The sequence below is a fragment of the Xenopus laevis genome, chromosome 4S (assembly GCF_017654675.1).
Source record: "Xenopus laevis strain J_2021 chromosome 4S, Xenopus_laevis_v10.1, whole genome shotgun sequence".
NCBI classification, from domain to species: Eukaryota; Metazoa; Chordata; class Amphibia; order Anura; family Pipidae; genus Xenopus; species Xenopus laevis.
In genome coordinates, this window is record NC_054378.1 from 110,854,208 (window position 1) to 110,879,749 (window position 25,542).

General features: G+C 41.6%; 1 protein-coding gene across 3 annotated transcripts; it reads left to right on the forward strand.

Annotated features, from left to right (window-relative positions):
• The first annotated feature begins 9,728 nt into the window (after positions 1-9,728).
• tatdn2.S (TatD DNase domain containing 2 S homeolog) lies at positions 9,729-23,622 on the forward strand. Of its 3 annotated transcripts, XM_018261359.2 has the most exons (8): positions 9,729-9,793; positions 9,910-10,138; positions 13,780-14,130; positions 16,084-16,545; positions 17,427-18,257; positions 20,666-20,793; positions 21,880-22,063; positions 23,271-23,622. In XM_018261359.2, exons 3-8 carry the CDS (start codon positions 13,786-13,788, stop codon positions 23,409-23,411), a joined length of 2,091 nt encoding a protein of 696 aa, XP_018116848.1. In that variant the 5' UTR covers positions 9,729-9,793; positions 9,910-10,138; positions 13,780-13,785; the 3' UTR covers positions 23,412-23,622. The 3 variants fall into 3 exon arrangements, with proteins under 3 accessions (XP_018116848.1, XP_018116847.1, XP_018116849.1); XM_018261358.2 differs by lacking the exon at positions 9,729-9,793 and having other exon boundaries at positions 10,028-10,181; XM_018261360.2 differs by lacking the exons at positions 9,729-9,793; positions 9,910-10,138 and adding an exon at positions 10,696-10,800.
• The last annotated feature ends 1,920 nt before the right edge of the window (positions 23,623-25,542 follow it).

Genomic DNA, 25,542 nt, shown 5'->3' on the forward strand with positions numbered 1-25,542 from the left:
GAAAAAAATCATCCACTGAAAGTTCCAATGTGTTATTCATATGGTAAACCATGTCCATATCCAATGCTGTCCATGAGGAATAATCCTTATACCCTATTCCTATTGACAAAAGTCAAAACGCTACAAATAGAATAAAAATCAATACAGAGAAAACTCTCCCTAAGAATGGGGAAAGAGATATTACTTTACCCTGGATGAAATTCTCATTTTTCATATTAATATCTGGAAGGTAAAAGAGAATGGTTTACTACACACGACAAAGGCAAAAGTACATATTTTTGTATTCATTGAGCCCTCTTGGGAGTCTGTGTTTGTAAGACCTATATCCAGTAGCTTTCCCGCTGTAGTCCTGTCCTGGCTTGCTATTTACCCTTTCCAAGATTTGCCAACACAATTGTGAAATCCCATGTTTATTATCAAAAAGTGTTTTGCGAGGGTTGTTTCTCGTTTTATCTTATTTTGTTTGTCCTCACAATCTGGTTTGTAATTCCGTATTACCGATTTATGTTCATTGAAGCCTATATAGGTCTCTGTGTTTGGCCGACATATACCAGGCCACATGGGCATTTGAGAAAATATATAACCCCCTTTGAGTTACACGTAAGGAACCCCTTAAAGTGGACAATCAAATATTGTCTGCCCCTCCTCTATGCCATGGGCATAGAGGCGGGGCAGGCAATTACTTTCACTTTCCATTCAGCACTTCCTACATGTCACTGCTCTCACCACATATCCCTGTTCTTTTTAACATTTAATTGTGTAGCCAGGGCATGGGGATGGACATCAGGTCCCCTATTCTGGTGCACAAACAAGATTCTGAGATGATACAAGGCTTGTCTTAATAACAGTGTCCACAAAATGACTCCTGCCTGCTTGCTACAATTATGAATTCCCAGACTGGAGGAAACAAGATTCAAATAATTTATATAGTGTAATTAAAGTTTATGTGATAAAATAGGATTTTGAATAATTTTTTTGGGTGACGGGTCCCCTTTAATGTTATGTGGGGTACCTTTTAGTGGATTCATGACCGTTTCCCCCTTGATAATTCCGTTACAGTGGCCACAATTTTGACATGGGTAAGTACCGGTAGGGAGCTTTTTTGAAACTGGATTTTTTTGTTTAATTATATCCTCAATATTCCTACTTCTCTTGTAGGAAAAAATAGGGGGAGAGGAGAAGAGATTAGCTATTTTTGGATCATTTGTCATTATTCCCCAATACTTAAGTATGGTGTTTGTTTGATACATTTGGAATTCACATCAAATGTTGAAACAAAGGCGATTCTTTGAAATGTATCTTTTTTCTTCTGCTGTAATAAGTTTTCCCTTGGTATTTTACCTATCTCTTCCTGTGTTTTTTTTTAGTTCCTTATATTTGTAACCTTTTTCCATACATTTTGCCATAATTTTTTCTGATTCTTCTACAAATAATTCCTCAGTGGAGGTAATTCTTCTAACCCGCGCTAATTGGCTTCTGGGTAATCCTTTAAATAAACACGGTGCATGAAAACTTGTTGGTCTCAGTAAATTATTACGATCAGTCGGCTTGGTGTATAGACTTGTGATGAACTTTCTTTCACACAAATTAATGTTAACATCCAAAAAATGAATATTCGTAGGATGACATTCTAGTGTAGTGTACTGGAACAAAATGAAGACCCTTATTTAGCACTGAAAGTTCAGATGATGACATAACAGAGGAAGATAAATGAAACGCATTATTTACCTCCTCGTTTTGTTCTTTGTATAGAGTCTTTTTCTTGTTTCCCTTTCCATGCCTTGTCCTGCTTTGTTTGCTCAGTGTTTTCCTAAAAAAACAGCAGGTGAGGCTTGAGTGAGAAGCTTGGTTCTGATGCCGTTGAGAACGCTTATCTCCTTGCACGCAAATTTTTCTTTCCCTCCTTCCAGGTGTATACTTCTCCCCTCTCGTTATCTTTTGTGTCCCGCTTGAATTTTTTTAACTTGTTTTGTAAAATTCCTTGTTGCATCTTTTCTATGCTGAGCTGCAGCTTTTTCAGTTTCAAGTCTCAAATCTCGATGCTTTCCTACGCTCTGTACTGTTCCTCCGTTAGGGTCCAATTAGATCAAATAGGGTTATATATAAAAATGCTAGGCAAGTCAAGGCGAGTATTCGTTGCCAAGGCTAGAGAAAGAGACTTCATTGCCTGTGAGAGACTGATGATTGTAGAGGGTGGCCAGATTAGAGATAAGCGAACATTTGGGGACCCTGGGGATAATTTACAAAAAGGCACCTAAGGCAATTACCTAAGGGCATTACTGTCAAGCACAAGGGGACATTATTTAAAGGAAAAGTAACACCAAATAATTAAAGTGTCTTAAAGTAATGAAAATATATTCTTGCTGGTAGGAAGGCATTCCGGGGAGATTATTCGCCCGCAGCAGCGAAGATTTATCAATTGGTGACTAATCACCCCATGTGCCACCAGCGTAAAACTGATGTGTTTGCTTCAGAAACTCTACTATAGTTTATATAAACAAGCTGCTGTGTAGTCATGGGGGCAGCCATTCAAAGTTGAAAAATAAGAAAAGGAACAGGATACACAGCAGATAACAGATAAGCTCTGTAGTATAGAATGGGATTCTTCAGATCTTATCGGTTATCTACTGTGTATCACAGCAGCTTGTTTATATAAACTATAGTAGAGTTTCTGAAGCAAATACACCAGTTAGTGCAGGGCAACATTAAATTATATTCATTACTTAAAAAAACTTTTATTTTTTGTGTTACTGTTCCTTTAATACTTGTTTAGGCCTTAGGCAGGCAAAAAGTGCACGGCTCCCCAGCACTATTTTTAGAGCTCCAGCACTCCTTAGCTTACATGTCTGAATGACATCCAACTACCACTTTATTTAGATGTAGAGCTGGATGCAATGCATGCAATCTATTGTATGTTTCTGGCCCTGTCAGTTAATCCTGAGCTAGCTGTGTTTTGTTTGCCTCTAGCCCATGCGTCCACTGATTTATTGCTTCTCTGTTTATTGTAATGTCCAACAGGCAGTAGTTCCCCATCTTGGGGGATAATAGTGAATAAAGAGAAAGATAAGCTCCTGCAAAACGTTGATCTTTACCGGGAGAACAAGTTAGACAGTGGTTCCCTTTTTGATTCCACTTGATATCAACCAGAGAAACAATCTCTCCAGGAAACTCCCAAATCTGGACTTCACACCAAATACTACCTCTGTTTAAGAACAACTAATATTTCTGTCTTTTTTCCTACATTCAGTGGAAAATGACTGAAGGGAAACTCCAGAAAGAAGATATTTTGGATATTCACCATGAAACAAATCTACCAGGCCCGGACTGGCAATCTGTGGGTTCTGGCAGAGGGGCTGCTATAATGTGCCATAGAAAGTCAGTATTTAGTGGGCTGGTGGGGGGCTGTTTGGGCCTCTCTGTGAGCTGAGTGGGCCTCTGTGTACCTGAAATGCCAGGACCTATTTTAATTCTCAGTCCGGACCTGCCTATAACACCTATAATAAGGACTCACTGTGCTTTTCGGGAAGTGGTGAAACCTGTTACAAGTGTAAATAATTTCTAAGAAAGAAGGAAATGCAATTACGTAATAATATCGTATACATCGAAATTTCAGTTTGTTATTTGATACAATAAAAACATTACACAGTGGCATGAATTAAAAATAAAACAGGACAATGGTTTTGTTGTGGTTAGGGCTATGTCACACATAATGCACACACAAAACCAAAGAAACACTAAGCCTAACATTCAGGCCCAAAATCTTCTGTGTGTGCCTGCACCAGGGCCAACACATTGGTTCTGGGTGCTGGCAAGGAAGGGGGCTGATTATTGGTCTGTGTTTATCCTCAGGCTGAGAATCCAATACGTTCGGCTAATACAGAAAATAATGTAATATGCTTCTTGTAAAATACACATACGGGATATCACGTGTTTTCAGGTTAATTCAATAAAATTGATTGGTTGCTCGGGTATTGTGAGATTATGAGATATCTCTGTTGTAAGAGTACAGCTATTTAACACCCATCTCCCAAGTGCATATGCCGAGAGAATACATGCAGCAATACTCATTATTTATACTATTAATGTTATTAAATAACCCTGATAATGAGGCTAAATTTAAGGAGGGCAGGTGTCATGTTGCAGAGATTTGTGGAAAACCTGAATTGGGGCAAAGGTATATGGGAGAATAGAATGAATCATGGGGAATTTAAAAATAAAGTAAACATTTGCCTGGCCAATATCTATGTCAGTATATGGTTATGGTCCTATCCACATTGAAAATCCCTATCGGTAATTACATAATGTGTACAGTGACCCAGGGTGTTCAAATTGTGTACAGCATAAACAACCAAAAACGCATTAAAAGACTTAACCCCTCAGGCAACTATAATATCATCCGCTTACAATGTAAAAATAAAGTACAATTTATTAGTCTATATCATAATATTCCAGCCCAATTAAAAACACCCAAACACATACAAATAATGGCAATGCAGACTTACTTTGAGTGACACTGACCCCTATATACTGTAACTCAATGTTTGTTGCAATAGTACGTCCGTTATTATATTCCTAATGTCAACAAATATCCATCCCAAGTTTGTTAGGTATTGAGGTATGCTGTTATAAATTATACACCTCAAAATCTGTCCACCTTGTAATCCAAAATCAGAAGTTTAAACGGTGTGAGCAATTGTGCACAGACTTGAAGGCAGTGGCGTAACTAGATATTACTGGGCCCCACAGCAAATTATTTTTCAGGCCCCCAAAATGTTTAGAGGTTGACTTGTTTCTCCAATATTTATTGAAATTGTATATGAATTAGGGCCTCATGGGGCCCCTATACCTCCTGGGCCCCCCTGCAGCCGCAGGGTCTGCTTCCTCTATAGTTACGCCCCTGCTTGAAGGTGAATTAGTATGAGTTTAAATGCAGCATTCAATTGTGTTTGGCATGTGATTCCTTTAGGACATCAAAACAGTAATTAATTAATTAATTAATCACATGCCAAACAAAATTGAATGCATGCTAATTCACCTGGTATATTATCATATAGACTAAAAAATTTTACTTTATTTTTACATTGTAAGCAGATGATATTACAGTTGTCTGATGGTTAAGTCCTTTAATGCGTTTTTGGTTGTTTATATGGTTATGGTTATACGGCGTCTTCTGGCGCATGCGCAGTAGGAACATTTACAGGTACGGATCTACTGTGCATGCGCCGAATGTCACAAAGTTTTACGATTTCGCTTTGTGACATTGGGCGCATGCGCAGTAGATCCGTACCTGTAAATGTTCCTACTGCGCATGCGCCAGAAGACGCCGGTCAAAGCAGGAAGAAGACCGCGTGGGAAAAGATGGCGCCTGTGAACTCCGTGGACAGGACCTGCGCAGAGGGGTGAGTAACAAGTTAGGGGCATTTGCCCAGGGGGACAGGTAGGCCAGGGGGGAGGAGGGAGGGGGGCAACACAGGGGAGGGTGAGGGGTTTTGCGCCCAGGGGGTTTCCTTCTCCTTTAAATGCTGTCTCTGCTACACCTGTGAATATACTTGGAGATGTACTTTGACTACCTCATGTGTGAGAATGATAACCCTGTGGCGCTTTATGCCTGAATAAAACCTGTTCTACTGTTTTGCAAAGAACCCTTGGCGTCCAACTGTGTTCTTTACATGTTTTGCAGTAGTGAGTTGTAGTTTAACAACATCAGCAGGTGTTGGTTCCATTTTGCAAACGCCCTCCTGGTGAAAAAGGGTTGTCTGTAGCTCATGCTATATCACACTAGTTGGTATTTGCCTAATTCAGCCAAATAGGGGTTACAAAAAAACAAAGGATTTTTTCTTAACACCTCCAACTTCCAATTTTTTTTCTATGTGAGCAAATGATTAGGCTGCTTTTGTTAAGAACTTGTAGTGGCTGGACCCAGTGACATACAGAGCTACCAATTCTAAAAGCAGCAGGGATTCAAAGCCCCACGAGAACAGAGAGACCAGGTAAAGGCAGCAAATGTCAGGATTCATAGACATTTAAAAGTGCAGAAGAAGGCAACACGAAACATAATCAAGGTCCAAACCAGGCAAACCAAAACCAAAAGGTTAAGCAGAAATGCAGAAAGGGTTTCAGCAGGTCAGAAGCCAGCTAAGCATGGTCAAAGCGTGACTGTGTGCCTATGGGAACCCAGAAGCTGTAGTGTTTATGTAAATATTCAGGTTGAAAAATCCACTCTGGCAACACGGCAAAATCCTAGTGCAATGCGACAGGTCCTCAGGAGCAACCAGAAACCCAGCAGCTGTGTTTTGATATAAGCGAACAAAGGTTCATTGACTCTCGGATAGTACATAGGACCATGTCTATCAGTAAATATGATAGCTTCACATGGAAGTTAATGATTACATGACGTGTTCGCCCTTCTTCAGACACGCAATCCCATTCAGCGTCAATTGAAGAAACGATTAAAGAGAAACACTTTATTTTGCCTACCTTCTTGCTGTTTGTGCAACTTCCAGGTATCTGGAAACTAATCAAGAGTAGCACCATGGTGGTCCCTCAAAGATGATATCTGAGCACACTCTGATAGAAGAAGGCTACAGTCCACCCAGTGCCATTCTTAAGGGGTAGTGAATAGGGGCAGAAGCAGATAGCCCTGGGGTTAAACGAGAACTAAACCCTAAAAATGAATATGACTAAAAAGGCCATATGTTGTTTACTGAACTTATTGCACCAGCCTAAAGTTTCAGCTTGTCAATAGCAGCAATGATCAAGGACTTCAAACTTGTCGCAGTGGGTCACCATCTTGGAAAGTGTCTGTGACACTCACATGCTCAGTGGGCTCTGAGCAGCTGTTGAGAAGCTAAGCTTAGGGGTCGTCACTAATTATCCAGCAGAAAATGAGGTTGGGCTGTAAAATAAACTGATGCTACAGGGCTGATTATTACATTCTGATGCTAATTACACTGGTTTCTGTGCTGCCATGTAGTAATTATCTGTATTAATTACTGATCAGCCTTATATACATATTATACATTTATGTTCCATGCATACTGTAAATTGTGAGTGGGTCCCTAAGCTCAGTAAGTGACAGCAGCACAGAGCATGTGCACAGTGTCGGACTGGCCCACCAGGATACCAGGAAAACTCCCGGTGGGCCCAGGTGTCAGTGGCCCTCATACTGCTCAATGTTGGCCTATTTCATGGCCATTCTATGAGAACAAATAGCCTAAATAGATGGAATAATAGATTATGGTATGTAAACAAAAGAGACTAGGAGACTGAAGATTGAGTGAGGAGAGGAAGAATATAGTACAGAGAGTGGACCCCTGGTCTAAGGTTTTTTTGGTGGGCCCCTGGTCTAAGGTATTTGCGTGGGCCCCTGGTGTTCCAGTCCGACACTGCATGTGCAGTGAATCAGCAGAAAAGAAGATGGGGAGCTACTGGGGCATCTTTGGAGAGCCAGATCTTTACTGCTAAAGGGCTGTGGTTGCCTTGGGCTGGTACAGAAGCACAAACATAATGTACAACATTTCTAGCCTACTTCTTTAGGTAGGCTTTAGTTCTCCTTTAAGAAGAGTGGGCTGGCCCATAGTGATTGCAGAGTCACTTAATTATTGACTGTTCCATATAGGGGCCCTGCAGTGGATTGTGGATAGCTTCTCCCAGAACACTCAACCTCTTAGGACTAAGCTAAGTCTATTCTAAAATGTATTCATGTTGATGCCACTGCATCCACTGCTAATAAATACACTATGTTGCCATCCAGTTGCATATAAGAGGTACTGTACTGTATGTATTCATGCATGGAGTAAGATTTCAACTACACCCTAACATTTCAAGTACACTGAAGCAGGGCCGGAACTAGGGGTAGGCAGAGTAGGCACGTGCCTAGGGCGCAAAGCTGGGAGGGCGCCAGGCACGTACCTCCTCTGTCGCCTACCCCCAGTCCGGTTCCCTTATCTGGCCGACTCTACGCACTGTTCGCGATTTATGCACTTCTGCGCATGCGAGTGCAAATTCGCACATGCGCGCACACTAAATAGGCGCTGCGACTACCGGCCTGCCTAGGGCGCCTGCCCAGCATGGCCCGGCTCTGCACTGAAGCCCAAAAAGCCAGATTTTTGGCCAGATATCGGTTGGGGAGGCCCCATAAATGGGCAGATAAAATGCTGAATCAGTCTAAAGGACCCATGTATAGCCACCATAAGGCAGCCAGAAGATCCAGTAGTCTCAATAAGGCTTGCAGACTATGAGCTCACTAAACGCAGAGTTACCACATGATCAATGGAGTGCAGTTCGTTTCATGAGCAGCCAATAATAGGTGCAGGAGGTTTCTATATTGAAATCACGGACCTTCAATGTGCACTGAAAAGTAGGCCTAATCCTTATCTGAAGGGTCCATGGTGGATTCAGTGGTTGGTTATAATACGGTCACTCATATTGAGGGCATGGAGAGAGGCAGGGTGGTGGCAGAACTGGGGCATGCTCCCTGTGTGTGCCATACTCTGCCTGCCCTATGTTCCCTGTGTGTAACGTACTAGTTAGTTGGAACCTTTGGTGATTGTGGGTACACACTGATGCACAGGGCACCCCTGTGGATCCTGGTGTTCACCGATGCCCTTTTGGGGCCCCGGGCTTTCTGATGCGGAATCTACAATGAGTAGTGCAAAATACAAACAAGTCCAAAACAGGGTACCGGCAAGGATTAAGCAAAAACGTAGTCGAAGGTCAGTCAAAGGGATCAAGGCAGGCAGCAGGAATCAGCATCAAAAAGGCAGGCAGAAGTCAAAAACCAGGAATTGAAACAGGATAAATAAAGTAAACTGAAGCCAGCTGTTTTTTTAGAGTTTTAAAGTTGTTTTGGCGCCTATTACTGTGTGCGCCATACTCTGCCTGCCCTATGCTCCCTGTGTGTGCCATACTCTGCCTGCCCTATGCTCCCTGTGTGTGTCATACTCTGCCTGCCCTATGCTCCCTGTGTGTGCCATACTCTGCCTGCCCTATGCTCCCTGTGTTTGTGCCAAACTCTGCCTGCCCTATGCTCCCTGTGTGTGTGCCATACTCTGCCTGTCCTATGCTCCCTGTGTGTGCCATACTCTGCCTGCCCTATGATCCTTGTGTGTGCCATACTCTGCCTGTGGGAAGTGAACCTGTTGGGGGTTTGTTAGCATTTGGAAATTGTTGTTAGGGGTTAGTAATTATATATTGGGGGTGCTGTGTTATCCACAGGGGAGGAGGAGGCATATGGATTTAAGGGTATGTTTTAATATGACAAATTCTTCACATATGACATTCCTGCAGTGAGCACCAACCATTTGGTTTTTTGGTATGCTACCACCATTAATGTGGACATGGTCTTGTGGTAACATGGGTGTGGTTTAAAGTGGGTGTGGTTTAAAACAGGGAGTGGTCAACATTGGCTTCCATTATGGGTCCTCCACCACATAGGTCAGAAAAAGTCTGGCCCTCAGTACAACAGAAGTTGACAGCACTGTCTGTCCAAAGCAAATAAATATAAATATTTAGTTACACAGCATAATAAATGAGTGTGCCTATAGCAGCTGCTTGTCTTGCTGTAACGTAAACATCAATTTGAGTCTCATGAGAGAAAAGTGTTCTATTTCCCTTTTGCACCACAACTCCCAGAACCCCACACACGCCTGCAGGTGGGAGACTATGGAGGTCACATGTATAGACGCCTCCTGGCTGGTACAATTGTTATTCGACGCCCGGAACGAGAACAGTGACAGGAAGACTGATGTTTGGCTTTCCCAGAAAAGGTGGCAACCCTAATTGGGACTTTCTAGTATGTCATTTTCCTACGCACTTTGGGGATTGGGCCATAACTACATTATCATAGGGTAAACCCAGGCTCCCACGTAGCCAATAATCTTAATCGTCATTGTTTTATTATTATTATAGCACTGGCAGTAACTACACACACAACCCTCCACTCTTGCCTCAAGCAACATGGGCACAACTTCAACCACACCGTTATAGAGCCACAAATGACAGGAACCAATAGGAGGATGGCTTTTTAAGTTGGCGTGGGCTCTGGTCAATCACATGCTAGACCGTGACCAACCAGCGCGCTCTGTAGGGGCGGAAGGAGAAAGAAAATGGGAACGGAGCGGTGACTACAAGAAATGGGGTAAATGTGATGCAGAGCGCAGAGAATAGGCGCAACTAAGTCAGTAAGTCATTTTGTTTGCCTCCCATCGTCCCCTGTACAGTTCTGCAGCCCGAGCTTACTGTACCATTAATATTAGTGCAGCAGGGACGTTATATACGCCATGGTCTCATTCCTGCAAATGGGAACTACTTGGGAAAACTACAACTCTCAGCACCAAGAGCCTAAGGCCATTGTTCCCAATATGCCAGGGGAAATGTGTAATTGGATATTTGTACGTTTCACAGCCTCCAGCCATTGGTCTAACTAGAAACTAGTGGCTTGTTCACCTTTTAACTTTTAGAACTATGTAGAGACTGAGACAATTTGCAATTGGTTTTCATTTTTTTTTTCATTATTATTATTTGTGGGTTTTCAGTTATTTAGCTTTTTATTCAGCAGCTCTCCTGTTTGCAATTTCAGCCATCTGGTTGCTAGGCACCAATTTACCCTAGCAACCATGCCTTGATTTGAATAAGAGACTGGCATAGGAATAGGAGAGGCCTGAATAGAAAGAGGAGTAATAAAAAGCAATAACAATACATTTGCAGCTTTATGGAGCATTTGTCTTTCTAGATAGGGTCGGTGACCCCCATTTGAAAGCTGAAAGAGTCGGAAGAAAAAGGAAAATAATAAAAATACAGGTATGGGACCTGTTATCCAGAATGCTCGGGACCTGGGGTTTTCCGGATAATGGATTTTTCCGTAATTTCATGCCTTAAGTCTACTAGAAATTCATTTAAACATTAAATAAACCCAATAGGCTGGTTTTGCTTCCAATAGGGATTAATTATATCTTTGTTGGAATCAAGTACAAGCTACTGTTTTATTATTATGGAGAAAAAGGAAATCATTTTTAAAAATTTGGATTATTTGGATAAAATGGAGTCTATGGGAGAGAGCCATTCCGTAATTCGGAGCTTTCTGGATATCGGGTTTTCGGATAAGGGATCCTATTATAAAAAAAACTAGGGATGCACCGAATCCAGGATTCGGCCTTTTTCAGCAGGATTCGGATTTGGCCGAATCCTTCTGCCCAGCCAAACCAAATCATAATTTGCATATGCAAATTAGGGGTGAGGAGGGAAATCGCGTGACTTTTGTCACAAAACAAGGAAGTAAAAAATGTTTCCCTTTCCCACCCCTAATTTGCATATGCAAATTTGGGTTCGCTATTCGGCCAAACCTTTCACAAAGGATTCGGGGGTTTGGCCGAATCCAAAATAGTGGATTCGGTGCATCCCTAAAAAAAACTAATAAAGACTAACTTAAAAGTTGCTTAGAATCGCCATTCTATTATGTATTAAAAGTCAACTTACAGGTGAACCACTCTTAGGAATAAGATATTTTTCATCCTCATGTACAAAATGAAACTATTCATTAGTCAGTGGCCCACTGAGCCCTCTTTTTCTTGGCCCCTATTAGTTGTAGGGTCAACTTTCTCTATAGTTATGGCCCTGATGTTGCCCCCCATTATAGTGTGGGCTGCTGTGAAGTCTACAGATAGTTACTCATGAATACAGAGAGTTAATCCTATAATTACATAGATGAGAAAGCAAGGATGGTGTAACATATGGAATAGGAAGGGGGAGCATTTGATAACATTGGCCGGGTTATTATTTAATGGGAGACCCTGGAATCCAATATGTGGCCTATAAATTTGTTATTAAATAGAAGAAATTTAAAAAAAAAAAATTTCTCGCAACATCTGTGTTTATTTACAGTGTGAAAACATCTAGGGGCAGATTTACAAAATTCGAGTGAAGAATTAGAATGTAAAAAACTTCGAATTTCGAAGTATTTTTTGGGTACTTCGACCATCGAATTGGTTAAATTCGTTCGAATTCGAACGATTCGAAGTAAAAATCGTTCGACTATTCGACCATTCGATAATCGAAGTACTGTCTCTTTAAAAAATACTTCGACCACCTACTTCGGTAGATAAAACCTACCGAAGTCAATGTTAGCCTATGGGGAAGGTCCCCATAGGCTTGCCTGTGATTTTTTGATCGAAGGATTTTCCTTCGATCGTTGGATTAAAATCCTTCGAATCGTTCGATTCGAAGGATTTGCGCAAAATCGTTCGACTTCGATATTCGAAGTCGAACGATTTTAGTTCCCAGTCGAATATCGAGGGTTAATTAACCCTCGATATTCAACTATTGATGAATCGGCCCCCTAGCGTTGGCAAACAATATATAGGTATAGGACTGTTCGGGACCTGTTATCCGGAATGCTCGGGACCTGGGGCTTTCCGGATAACGGATCTTTCTGTCATTTGGATCTTCATACATTGTCTACTAGAAAATCATGTAATAAATTAAATACACCCAAATAGGCTGCTTTATTATTACACACAGAAAAAGGAAATTGTTTTTGTTTTGTTTTTTAAATGTGGAATATGGGAGTATGGAATATGATAAAATGGAGTCAATGGGAGACGGCCGTTATTCTGGGTGTTCTGGATAACGGATCCTATACCTTTACTTGTGTGTCTGGGAAAATGGCCACAATTTCAACAAAGACAGCAGCACTTTTTGGTAATTTGAAAAAAGTGAGTCTTTATGAAGCCTGTGTCTAGGGAAATGGCCGCACCTTCCCTGTTATAATGCTGTTTATAATTAGTGCTAAGTGAAAGTGCCAGCACGGGGCAGTCCTTATTCCCTCAATTTATCTGAAGCCTGGGGCGTTTTGCAATTGCAAAAGAGACAAGTGTATCCAGTTTAGATTTGCAAAGCCTTTCTTGCACCAGTGGAGCAGGTTTTGACTTCACTAGCAGCGGCTCACAGTGTGTGTTGGGAAATGTAGTTTAGCAAAAGCTGAAAATCAAATGCAAGGGCTTGGGTGGATCATATACAATCCCTGCAATTGGCAACGTTTCTTTAATGAGCTCTGTATAAACTAACCCCATCCTTTAACCCAGCTACAGGCCGTGTCTCAGCATCGCAGGGTTGTGTTTGGAAATCACACTTAGGTGTGTTTTAAAAATTGCATTTAAAGGCAATATATTGTGCAGGTTATTTGGGAATTAAAGGGACAAAGCCAGGAAATCCAAGCTTTATACATACAGTGGAACCTCAATTTTACATCCCCTGATTTTAAGTTTTCCCTCATTTTACATTGTTTGTTTGTGGTCCCACCTATATATTATGGATAATACATTTCCCTGGATTTTACACCATTTTTCCTGGTCCCCTGAAAAACTTAAAATGGGGGCTCTACTATGTATGTGTATATATATATATATATATATATATATATATATATATATATATATTGACACCAGTACAGGTATGAGACATTTTATCAAGAATGCTGGGGACCTGGGGCTTTCCGGATAATGGATCTTTCTGTAATTTGGATCTTCATACCTTAAGTCTACTAGAAAATCATGTAAACATTAAATAAACCCAATAGGCTGGTTTTGCTTCCAATAAGGATTCATTATATCTTCTTTGGATTACAAGGTACTGTCCTTTCCGTAATGTGGAGCTTTCTGGATAATGGGTTTCCGAATAACGGATCTCATACCTGTACCACAAAAAAAAAAAACTTATATGTATTTCAGTAAACTTGCAATATCACCATTATGTCATTTTTTTGTGGTATTGTTTTGTTTTTAGGTAATTATGGCTTCAAGTGGGAACCATTTAAGGAAGCATAGGGGGTCAAGTCCACCAGAAATGTCCCCTAACAAATATCTTAAGCGCAGTGAGAGTGATCCACCGAGAAGGGTCAGTTACACCACAAACGAAGACCTGGAAAGACCTCCCCGGTTGTTTGTACGACACGTAACTGTAAGTCCACGTGGTGCTGCTGCACCTGAGAGTCCTGGATTCCGGCGTGAGGATTCTGATGAGCTTTCTGCACAGGCCAAAGGCAAAGTCAGGCCCAGTGTAAATACTATTGGCTCTTCTGTTAATGAAAGCACTCAGAAGGTGGCCCCGGCAGGAGCTTCGACTAAACGTTCAGAGGTAACTCAGTTCTAGTTTTTCAATTGGCTAAATTAGTCGTATATTATCTCAGTGCCCTTTAAAGGAGAACTAAACCATATAAATGAATATGGCTAAAAATGGCATGTTTTATACACTGAACTTATTGCACCAGCCTAAAGTTTCAGCTTCTCAATAGCAGCAATGTTCCAGGATTTCAAAATTGTCACAGGGGGTCACCATCTTGGAAAGTGTCTGTGACACTCACATGCTCAGTGGGCTCTGAGCAGCTGTTGAGAAGCTAAGCTTAGGGCTCGTCACAAATTATCAAGAAGAAAATGAGGTTGGCCTGTAATATAAGCTGATGCTACAGGGCTGATTATTAAATTCTGATGCTAATTGCACTGGTTTCTGTGCTGCCATGTAGTAATTATCTGTATTAATTACTAATCAGCCTTATATTGTGACATTTCTATTCTATGTGTACTGTATATTGTGAGTGGGTCCCTAAGCTCAGTAAGTGACAGCAGCACAGAGCATGTGCAGTGTATCAGCAGAAAAGAAGATTGGGAGCTACTTGGGCATCTTTGGAGATCTTTAGATCTTTACTGCTAAAGGGCTGTGGTTGCCTTGGGCTGGTACAGAACCCCAAAACCTAATGTACAACATTTTTAGCTACTTCTTTACTTAGGCTTTAGTTCTCATTTAAAGGAGAACTAAAGTCAAAATACAAATACAGCTCAAAGTACTGGCCAGTATGTTAAGATCTGCTTACCAGAAGCATATCTCCAACTTAGTTTCCTTGTGAAATTAATCTGAAATTGAATTCCAAATTATTGCCAAGTAGATTGAAAGTATATCACGCCAGTCTCTTAATAAAAATCCCCATCTCAGGGCATGCACATGCGCACAACCACGCCTCCGTGCCCTGGGCATGTGCAGATAAATTTCCCTGTGCAAGAAGCTATACAAGTCACATGACACCCAAAGACATTACGATCTATGCTTGGTCCGTTCTAACAGCCTATTTAAACGTTGTGCTTGTAACATCGTTGGGTAAACACACAAATAAATGAAATACTGATTACAGACCTCAGTCAGACAAAACACGCAGCCTTTCCTCCCCTGTTCGCAACACTTGTACGCTGAGCGAGAGAGCTTCCGTAACCATAGAGACGCAACTCTGTTCTAAACTCCCGCTCCGCTTACAAAATAGTTTTGCGAACAGGGGAGGAAGGGGGAGGAAAGGCTGCGTGTTTTGTCTGACTGAGGTCTGTAATCAGTATTTCATTTATTTGTGTGTTTAACCAACGATGTTGCAAGCACAGGGAAGGCAGTGAGGATATAAGTTTAATGGGGAAGTGACGTATAGGGTTAAGAACATGGCGCCCTCAAAGTTATTGAAATGTTGATAAGTTTGGAATGTGAGCAGAGCATTTAAAAGGCACACAGACATAATCAAACCCAGCGTTTCAGGACAGGGGGTAATTGGCAACATTTTGGGATAGTTTTCTAATTTTACCTTTCCTTCTCCTTTAAGCCAACAGAATAGTGAAAGCAAGTGCTTCATAGAGTATTTAGGCGTGTTCTTTTATTTCCAAGGCTCCATTGTACATAAAGGAGAAACAGAGATGAAACCACTGGAGTGTGACTATATGTTAGGGATACCCCAGTGATGCAAATTGCAATCCACAATGTTTGATTCATTTCCCAAGTATCCCCTGCACAGACACATTTGCAGGATATTACAGCAGTGTGGTATTGTTGATAAACTTGCTAAATATGCATCTGCCCAGGTGATACTTGGGAAAAGAATCAAACATGGTGGCACAGCACTCCAGGCAATTTTTATGGAAGTCACACCAGCCCAATCAGTGTTTCACCTTTTCTTTCTCTTTTAACTAGTTGCACAATATGGTGGCCAAAATGACACACAAGTCTAAGGCATCCTCATGGTAACTTTTAATTTAAGATAGAGATACGTTTGTTTTGCAGGGTAAACATAATGCTAATCAGAGTGGTGAAAACACAAGACGATCTCCAAAGGACATCTCTAGTTCTAGGACACCCAGAGCTCAGGCGCCCACTATGCTGTTCATGAGAGCATTCCAAGATATTAAAAAGAATCCTAAGGGACCACAGTCTCTGACCAGCACGCCCAAGAAGAGACAGCGGGAGAGAGAAAGCGATGAGGAATCAAAGAAATCCGGTATGAAAGAGACGAGTATTGGTACAAGCACCAAGATTTACAGCCCAGAAACGGAGAGCAAGAACTTGCCTGGGAGGAAAGAGACTGCGGCATCAAAGCACCAGGAAGAGAACAAGGAAACCTGCGCTGAACTGCTTCATTCTAGCCCTGCAACTGCAGATCTTCAGCCTGAGCCCAGAGCTGATATCCAGCAGGAATCTTCTCGTCTTGTATTTCTGTATGAGGATTCTGACAAAGATGGTGACACGGTGAGAATTTGTGCCTTGACAAATGAATGAGCTTGCTTCCACATAAACCGGCAAAACTGTATCCTAATAAGGGTAGAGCAGTGTGATTTCATTGGTATGACTAATTATACAACAGTAAAGCTTCTTAAAAGGTTTAGGTAATAGGTAAAAAAAAGATGCACAATGTTCAGTTGGGATTGATAATACAAAATGGCTTCTAATCAAACTCAGGATTTTATGGTTTCCCCCTAGGTGGGGGGAGTAATGCACTTAAAAATGCTCACGCTGAAAAATTTACGCTAGCGAAACTTTGCCATGGTTTGTCTGCCGAGATGTAACTTCACTTTTTGATGAATAAGTGTTTGAGCTGCAAATTAAAGTCTGACGAAGATGCTCGAAGTGTGGCGAAGCCTTCCGAAACAAAAATTCGCCCTTTTAGGGTAAAGTCACACTGTGAGATTCGGGGAGATTTAGTCGCCTGCCTACGAATCGCCTCTTCTTTGGGGCGACTAATCTCCCCGAACTGCTTCCCCCTGTCTTCCACCTGCTACAATGAAAAAACGCCTGCGGCATTGCACTCGCGGCACTTTGTTTTCCTAAGTCTCCCAAAGTTGCCTCACAAGTAAAATTTGGGCGACTTTGGAAAACGAAGCGCCGCGAGTGCCATGCTGCAGGTGTTTTTTCATTGTAGCAGGTGGAAGACAGGGGGAAGCAGTTCGGGGAGATTAGTCGCACCAAAGAAGAGGCGATTAGTAGGCGGGCGACTAAATCCCCCCGAATCTCACAGTGTGACCTTACCCTTTGTAAATTTGCCACATGGTGTGTAGTGTATTGTTGTCACAGGATTGCTGCTTACAATCTATATCTCTTTTAGTGTGTTTTTCTATTTTCTCTTTGCCCAGGAAGATGTTTCAGATAAGGATCCATCAATAGGTAGTGACTTCTCCGATATTGAAGATGTGGTGTCATTGGCCAGATTTTCACAGGAAGATGAGGTTCCTCCTTCCAGTTCCACAGCAGAGCAGCCTTGTGATTGGTCTTCCCGCTATGTCATGTACCCACTGCACCTGTACAGAAGCCCATGGAGAAATTACATAGAGAGGTCAGCCAGTAGCTCCACATATGTACCCAGAACTGAGGAGAACAATTGGCGCCAGGATGAATCCTACAGCAGCTTCATTTCTGAACATTCTGCAAACATTGTGGATAATACAGTTCTTAGTGTAACCAGTGATAGTGACAGTGCTGGAAGCAAGCGGCGTGAGAGATCTGGCTCCTTTGATACCTCATGGATGTTTGAGAACACAACTAAAATTATGAGAAGGACATCAGAGCCTTGTCTCACAGACACTATTAAACTTCCCAAGTTCCTGGAAGATGGTTTCATTGACACCCACTGCCACCTGGACATGTTATTTTCAAAACTGTCATTCGAAGGCTCTTTTACAGAGCTTAGAAGGAAATACACCACCACGTTCCCTAGGGAATTTCAGGGCTGCATTGCTGATTTCTGTGACCCTGGTAAATTACACAACCAGCAGTGGGAGCATTTGCTTGAAGACGACATGGTCTGGGGGGCATTTGGTTGTCACCCGCACTTTGCTCAGTATTTCAATGACAAGAAGCAAGAAGAGATATTGAAAGCAATGAGGCATCCGAAGGCAGTCGCCTATGGAGAAATGGGTTTAGATTATTCCCGCAAATGTTCCACTCAAGTATCAGTGCAGCACGAGGTGAGATTGGGTGACCTGATTGTGTGGGTTCATTCCAGGTTAAACCTTTGCTTTGCTGGACAAAGTATACAAATGAGGTACATACTGAACTCAGTGAGGCTGTTTTAATGGATTGTGCCACATTACCCATAATGAAGAGGCAATGTCATTAATATTTATTGTTTGGATTGCTTAGCTTTCAATTTGGTCATTATTATTTCAATTTTATTAAAGGAGAACTAAATGGGTAAAAATTTCATATTTTATATAGTGAACTTATTGCACCAGCCTAAAGTTTCAGCTTGTCAATAGCAGCAATGATCCAGGACTTCAAACTTGTCACAGGGGCTCACCATCTTGGAAAGTGTCTGTGACACTCACATGCTCAGTGGGCTCTGAGCAGCTGTTGAAAAGCTAAGCTTAGGGCTCGTCACTAATTATCCAGCAGAAAATGAGGTTGGCCTGTAATATAAACTGATGCTACAGGGCTGATTATTAAATTCTAATGCTAATTGCACTGGTTTCTGTGCTGCCATGTAGTAATTATCTGTATTAATTACTAATCAGCCTTATATTGTGACATTTCTATTCTATGTGTACTGTATATTGTGAGTGGGTCCCTAAGCTCAGTAAGTGACAGCAGCACAGAGCATGTGCAGTGAATCAGCAGAAAAGAAGATGGGGAGCTACTGGGGCATCTTTGGAGACACAGATCTTTACTGCTAAAGGGCTGTGGTTGCCTTGGGCTGGTACAGAAGCCCAAAACATAATGTACAACATCTCTAGCTACTTCTTTAGTTCTCCTTTAAGCATTAAATTCAGTGACCCCAGAAACCAGACTGTACTTTATACATAGAAACTGGAGAGGGTGGAAAAGGTGAATTTCAATTAGTAATAAAGGATTTGAAGGGTCATTTATGATAACAGCTGCATGTGCAGAGGCAATTATTTAAACGCTGTTCGTTAAAGGTATTTGCATCCAAACACACTGTTTGGAGCTTAGCGCAAATTTATGAAAGTACAGAGTATCCATCGTCCCTCTTCTGCTAAATAGTGCACAAGTGTGTCTATAACCCGGAAGCTACTGGATAACATGGCGGTAATTCCAGGGCTGAGTCAATTGGACGACTTCACAAAACGAAGCGCATCCAGCCGTCGATTTACAGCGGGAAGGCAGTTCGGGGAGATTGGTCGCCCTGAAGAAGAGGATATTTGTTACTGGGCGACTAATCTCCCTGAACCTGACCATGTGTCTCTGCCCTTGAACTATTACCCTAAAATTGCTCTTTGCAAACTAATAGAAGTTTATTTGTACTTAAAGGAGAAGGAAAGGTACCGAAGCAGTTTATTGTTAATAGATTAGCCACATGAGTGCAAGCTATAACACTAGTTATTCTGTGGAATGCTTTACCGTACCTGAGTAAACGGATCTAGACACTCTCTCTGTTTGTTTAGGATAGCAGCTGTCATATTAGCTTGGTGTGACATCACTTCCTGCCTGATTTTCCCTGCTCAATCATAGCTCTGGGCTCAGATTACAGCAGAGAGGGGAGGAGGGAGGGGGAGAGGAGCAAACTGAGCATGCTCAAGCCATAGCCCTGGAGGTTTAAGCTGAAAACAGGAAGTCTGATACAGAAGCCCATGAGTACACAATAGAAGGAAAGAAATGCTGTGTTTCTTTTGACAGAGGACTCAGAGCAGCATTACTGAGGGTTTACTGGTGTATTTATATAGACCTGTCTGATGAAGCTTACTTAATGTTAGCCTTTCCTTCTCCTTTAAAGGAATTGTTCAATATAAAAATAAAAAATGCCTGTAATATAGTTAGTTAGGCAAAAACGTAATGTATAAAGGTTGGAGTGACTGGATGTCTAACATAATATCCAGAACACTACTTCCTGCTTTTCAGCTCTCTTGGTTTCCACTGATTGGTTTCCAGGCAGTAACCAATCAGTGACTTGAGGTGGGGGGGCACATGGGTCATAACCAGTTGCTTTTGAATCTAAGCTGAATGCTGAGGATCAATTGCAAACTCACTGAACAGTTATGTCCCCTTCAAGTCGCTGACTAACTCAGAGTTAGAGAGCTGCAAAGCAGGAAGTAGTGTTCTGGCTATTATGTTAGACATCCAGTCACTCCAGCCTTTATACATTACATTTTTGGCTAACTAACTATATTAGAAACATTTTGTCTATCTATTTACCCAGTTTTTATTTTTACATTGAACTGTTCCTTAAACCTCCACTTTTACTCACTTACTTACTAATTTCTTTTTTTTACAATGAGATGTTAATATGTGGTTCCCATACAAACAACATGTGTTTTCCCTATAATATTTCCTCTGTGGTGTACAGTTTTCTTTCTTTGGGAACACGGAGCCAGACATAAAGGCATTTATTTATTTTTCTATTCCCTTTGCATATGTGGAGGTGTTTGAGAAGCAGCTGAAGTTGGCTGTTTCCATGGGCAAGCCTCTTGTTATTCATTGTCGGGATGCGGACGAGGATCTTTTGCGAATCATGAAGAAGTGCGTTCCCCGAGATTATAAGATACATCGGTGAGAAACCACTGACCCTCTGTCTTTCTTATGCTTGGTTTTTGCTCACAGTGTGTTCAAACATCTTAGTCTGCATATGCTTTTGTAATCATCTTAAAGGCATAGTACGACCTGTAGGAATATTATCAACCACTTAAAGGGGTAGTTCGACATAGGTCTAAGTCACTATAAGTTTACGTTTAGTATGTCATAGAATGGCCTTAGCAACTTGTCTCTGACTCCGGCAGCCAAATACATTTATTTTACTCTCTGAAGGCTACAATTTTATTGCTACATTTTTTTCTTCCAGTTTCTCTACTGCTATTGTTGCTAGGGTAAATTGAGCCCTAGCAACCATAGTTGCCATAATTCCAAAGTATGTAATATTTAATAACTACTATGTAATATTTCCTCCCTCTGGGACGTCTTCTTAGGGATTCTCTTAATGTGTATAATATTCATTCCTGTATCATTTATGTCAGCTGAGCTGCTCCTCACTTGAATTAGCCATGTTAAAGGGATTCTGTCATGATGTTTATGATGTCGTTTTTATTTCTAAATTCCACTGTTTACACTGCAAATAATTCCAGCACTTTAGGATGGAACTGCTTTCTGGCAGGCTGTTGTTTCTCCTACTCAATGTAACTGAATTTGTCGCAGTGGGACATGAATTTTACTATTGAGTGATATTCTTAGATCTACCAGGGAGCTGTTATCTTGTGTTAGGGAGCTGCTATCTGGTTACCTTCCTATTGGCTGCTGGGGGGGGGGGAAGGGAGGGGGGTTATATCACTCCAACTTGCAGTACAGCAGTAAAGAGTGACTGAAGTTTATAGGAGCACAAGTCACATGACTGGGGGCAGCTGGGAAACTGACAATATGTCTAGCCCCATGTCGGATTTCAAAATTAAATATAAAAAAATCTGTTTGCTCTTTTGAGAAATGGATTTCATTGCAGAATTCTGCTGGAGCAGCACTATTAACTGATGTGTTTTGAAAAAAAAACATAACAGTATCCCTTTAAGTCTGTTTATGTGATTAGTGTGCTGGTTTGTTGTGTAACATTCTGCTGCAAGTAATATGTAATGACTTTTCTTTCTCTATTAGGCACTGCTTTACCGGGGATTATAAGGTAATTGAACCCTTTCTCACTGAGTTCCCAAACATGGCTGTTGGTTTCACTGCTGTCCTGACGTACCCCTCTGCCCTGGAGGCACGAGAAGCCATGAAACAGATCCCCCTGGAGAGGCTCATTGTAGAAACGGATGCTCCCTACTTTCTACCCCGACAGGTGATATTAAACATTACCTAGATTTTAGGTTTAATCATATCAATGTTTTACAAGTAGTGTGCTTTCACTAGAAATTTAAATTCCTGTATAGCAGCCAGTATCTGTCATTCTCTGCACTGTTGGCTCTGACTCCTGAAACATTGTAGCAGAAGCCAGCTGATTTACAGACTTAAGGCATAGACCGAGTCGGCAGCTTATGGACCTGTGTGTGGGGCCATCCGACGGGCTTTCCCGATCGATATCTGGCTGAAACTCTAAGACAATGTAGGATAGGATGGAGCTGACAATCCGCAGGCTCTGCTACAAAAATTCCTTTATTATCACATGTTTCGGATCAACATGGATCCTTTTTCAAGTGTCGGCCAGATCTAAGGCGGGTTAAAAAATCCCGTTGGTTTGCGGCCGTATCTCTGGTTGCATGTGGTCCCGCGATCCGACTGCCCGTTTTCCTGCATTACAATCCCATTGTTGTGCCCTAGGGCCCACGATCGGATCAGCTCGATATCGCCCATTTCAATGTGGGCATATCGGGCAGAGATTGCGCATCTCTACGTCTATGGCCACCTTAAGGGGAGAATTTGGCATATGGGAGGCACCAGCATCCGCTTACAATATAGTCCCTAATTATACAGCAGAAAATGAGGTTGGTCTGTAATATAAACTGATGCTACAGGGCTGATTATTAAATTCTGATGCTAATTGCACTGGTTTCTGTGCTGCCATGTAGTAATTATTTGTATTAATACTAATCAGCCTTATATTGTGACATTTCTATTCTATGTGTACTGTATATTGTGAGTGGGTCCCTAAGCTCAGTAAGTGACAGCAGCACAGAGCATGTGCAGTGAATCAGCAGAAAAGATGATGGGGAGCTACTGGGGCATCTTTGGAGAGACAGATCTTTACTGCTAAAGGGCTGTGGTTGCCTTGGGCTGGTACAGAAGCACAAAACATAATGTACAACATTTCTAGCTACTTCTTTAGTTTAACTTTCCTTGTCGTTTAAGGTGAACAACCCCTTTAACAGGATGGTGTTTGGCCACTTAAAGCAGAGCCATTGTGATAAACTGATTAATTCATCAGCCCAATAAAGGTTTTAATCAATGAAAACACTTCCTGGCTGTCATACCAGGCAACTGCCAGTGGGTTTGTCACAGCCTAAAATGCTCTGCTTTACATAAAACACATTTCTTTTCTTTTTTTTCAGGTTCCCAAAAGTTTGTGTAAATTCTCCCACCCAGGTTTGGCCATGCACACAGTTCAGGAGATTGCTAAAACAAAAAACCTGTCGGTGAAGTCCGTCCTGGCAACTCTGCTTCACAACACCAACCGCTTGTACAACCTATAAGTGCGCGTCTGTGTGTGAGCTCCGACCTTTTTATGCCAATGAGAAGCCATTGTTGTATTGCCTTATTTTATGAATGTCTTAATTTCTTCCCGAGCTCCACAAACCACACAAATATAACCACTATCACAATCTGCGCCATTTTTTGTTTTTCTTAAACCAGTTTAAAAAAAAAAAATGAAAATTTTGGTAATTAAAATTAAGTTTATATTTATTTTGAAATGTTTTCCTTTCCTGTGTATTACATGTAAACATCGGTCTCCAATGAGATGCCCTCGCTGACCCCTCCTGGGTAATTTGTCAAAAAACTAGCAATGGTATCAGATGTAATAACAGACGCTGATATATAACCTGCCACTTTCCTGTTGTTTCAATATACACTGGGGCTCATTTATCAACACGGGGCAAATTTGCCCATGGGCAGTTACCTATAGCAACCAATCAGTGATTAGCTTTTTGAAACCAGCTGCAAGTAGAACAATGAATGCAGCAATCTGTTTGGTTGCCTTAAGTTACTGCCCACAGGCAAATTTGCCCAGTGTTGATAAATGAGTCCCACTGTGGCTTTCTGGGAGTTATAGTTTACAAACCCCTAGAGATTAGGGATGCACCGAATCCACTATTTTGGATTCGGCCGAACCCCGAATCCTTCGCGAAAGATTAGGCCGAATACCGAACCGAATCCTAATTTGCATATGCAAATTACGGGTGGGAAGGGGAAATCATTTTCTACTTCCTTGTTTTGTGACAAAAAGTCACAAGATTTCCTTCCCGTCCCTAATTTGCATATGCAAATTAGGATTAGGTTCAGCCAGGCAGAAGGATTCGGCCGAATCTGAATCCTGCTGAAAAAGGCCGAATCCCGAACCGAATCCTGGATTTGGTGCATCCCTACTAGAGATCAACAAGTTTAATATTGAAGACTGAAAATGAAGACAAAAGTAAAGAATATCTACTTACCTGCAAGATCCTTTTAGAATAGCAAAGCCCCACATGGCTCCCGACATATTTATAGGGGAAATACATGTTTATCTCTGTAAATATTAGTCTTGTGAATGCGAAGTAAATACAGAATGGATCTGAATCTCCTGAGAAACCCAGAATGCCATTCCTTGTCCAAGGAACCAACCTCACTAGTGATTAGCTTTTTGAAACCAGCTGCAAGTAGAACAATGAATGCAGCAATCTGGTTGCCATGGGTTACTGCCCACAGGAAATTGCCCAGTGTTGATAAATGAGCCCCACTGGCTCCCACTGTGGCTTTCTTGGAGTTGTAGTTTACAAACCCCTAGAGATTAGGGATTGCATATGCAAATTAGGGGTGGGAAGGGGAAATAGACATCACTGGAATGTTTATTCACAGTCTGACCTATAGATACTGCATGTCCTGCTACCAGTACTGATAACCTGGGGACTATTTTGTCCTATAATAGGTTTATTTGCTGTGGACTTCTAAAGGATCTGAGACATTTTTTTTTATTATTGGAAAGTAAGTCAAACGGGTTTCTGTGGCATTGATTCCCTGCAGATGGAATTATTAGCAATTGGCCCCTCTTATCAAGCTCGGTGTCATTGTATTTAGCACAATCTCACAAAAAATATCTAAAGTGTAGGGGAAAAACACTGCTGTGCTGATAAAACAGAAAGTGTTGTCACTAAAAGAGAAGACTACTGTGTATATACCAGGCAGGTGATCAAGAGTTGGCGTCTTTTCTGGAAACACAACAGAATCCCATTGGCATCAACGGAGCCAGGCTCAGGCACCATTAACTAAACCCACACTTGCTGGAGATGTTAGGCCAGAAGGTACAAATGGGATTGTCCTTTCCATGTGTGTCTTCTGTGCATCACAACTGGCTATAGCTCCCCATACACAGGCCCACATATGCTAGCAGCAGCTTATTGGGCAATGTAACATACATAGTAAGTTAGGTTGAAAAAAGACACACGTCCATCAAGTTCAACCTTTTAAGTCTATATATAACCTGCCTAACTGCCAGTTGATCCAGAGGAAGACAAAAAACCCCTTTGAAGCCTCTTCAATTTGGGGGGGAAAAAATCCTTCCTGACTCCAAAATGGCAATGGGACTAGTCACGTAGCATGAAGGAGGCCACAAACATGCGCAGTACTGTG

Coding starts and splice junctions, on each gene's coding strand:
- tatdn2.S (XM_018261359.2), top strand. CDS start 13,786: ATGGCTTCAAGTGGGAACCATTTAAGGAAGCATAGGGGGTCAAGTCCA. Junction 18,258..20,665: donor AAGTATCAGTGCAGCACGAG/GTGAGATTGGGT, acceptor GCATATGTGGAG/GTGTTTGAGAAGCAGCTGAA. Junction 20,794..21,879: donor CGAGATTATAAGATACATCG/GTGAGAAACCAC, acceptor TTTCTCTATTAG/GCACTGCTTTACCGGGGATT.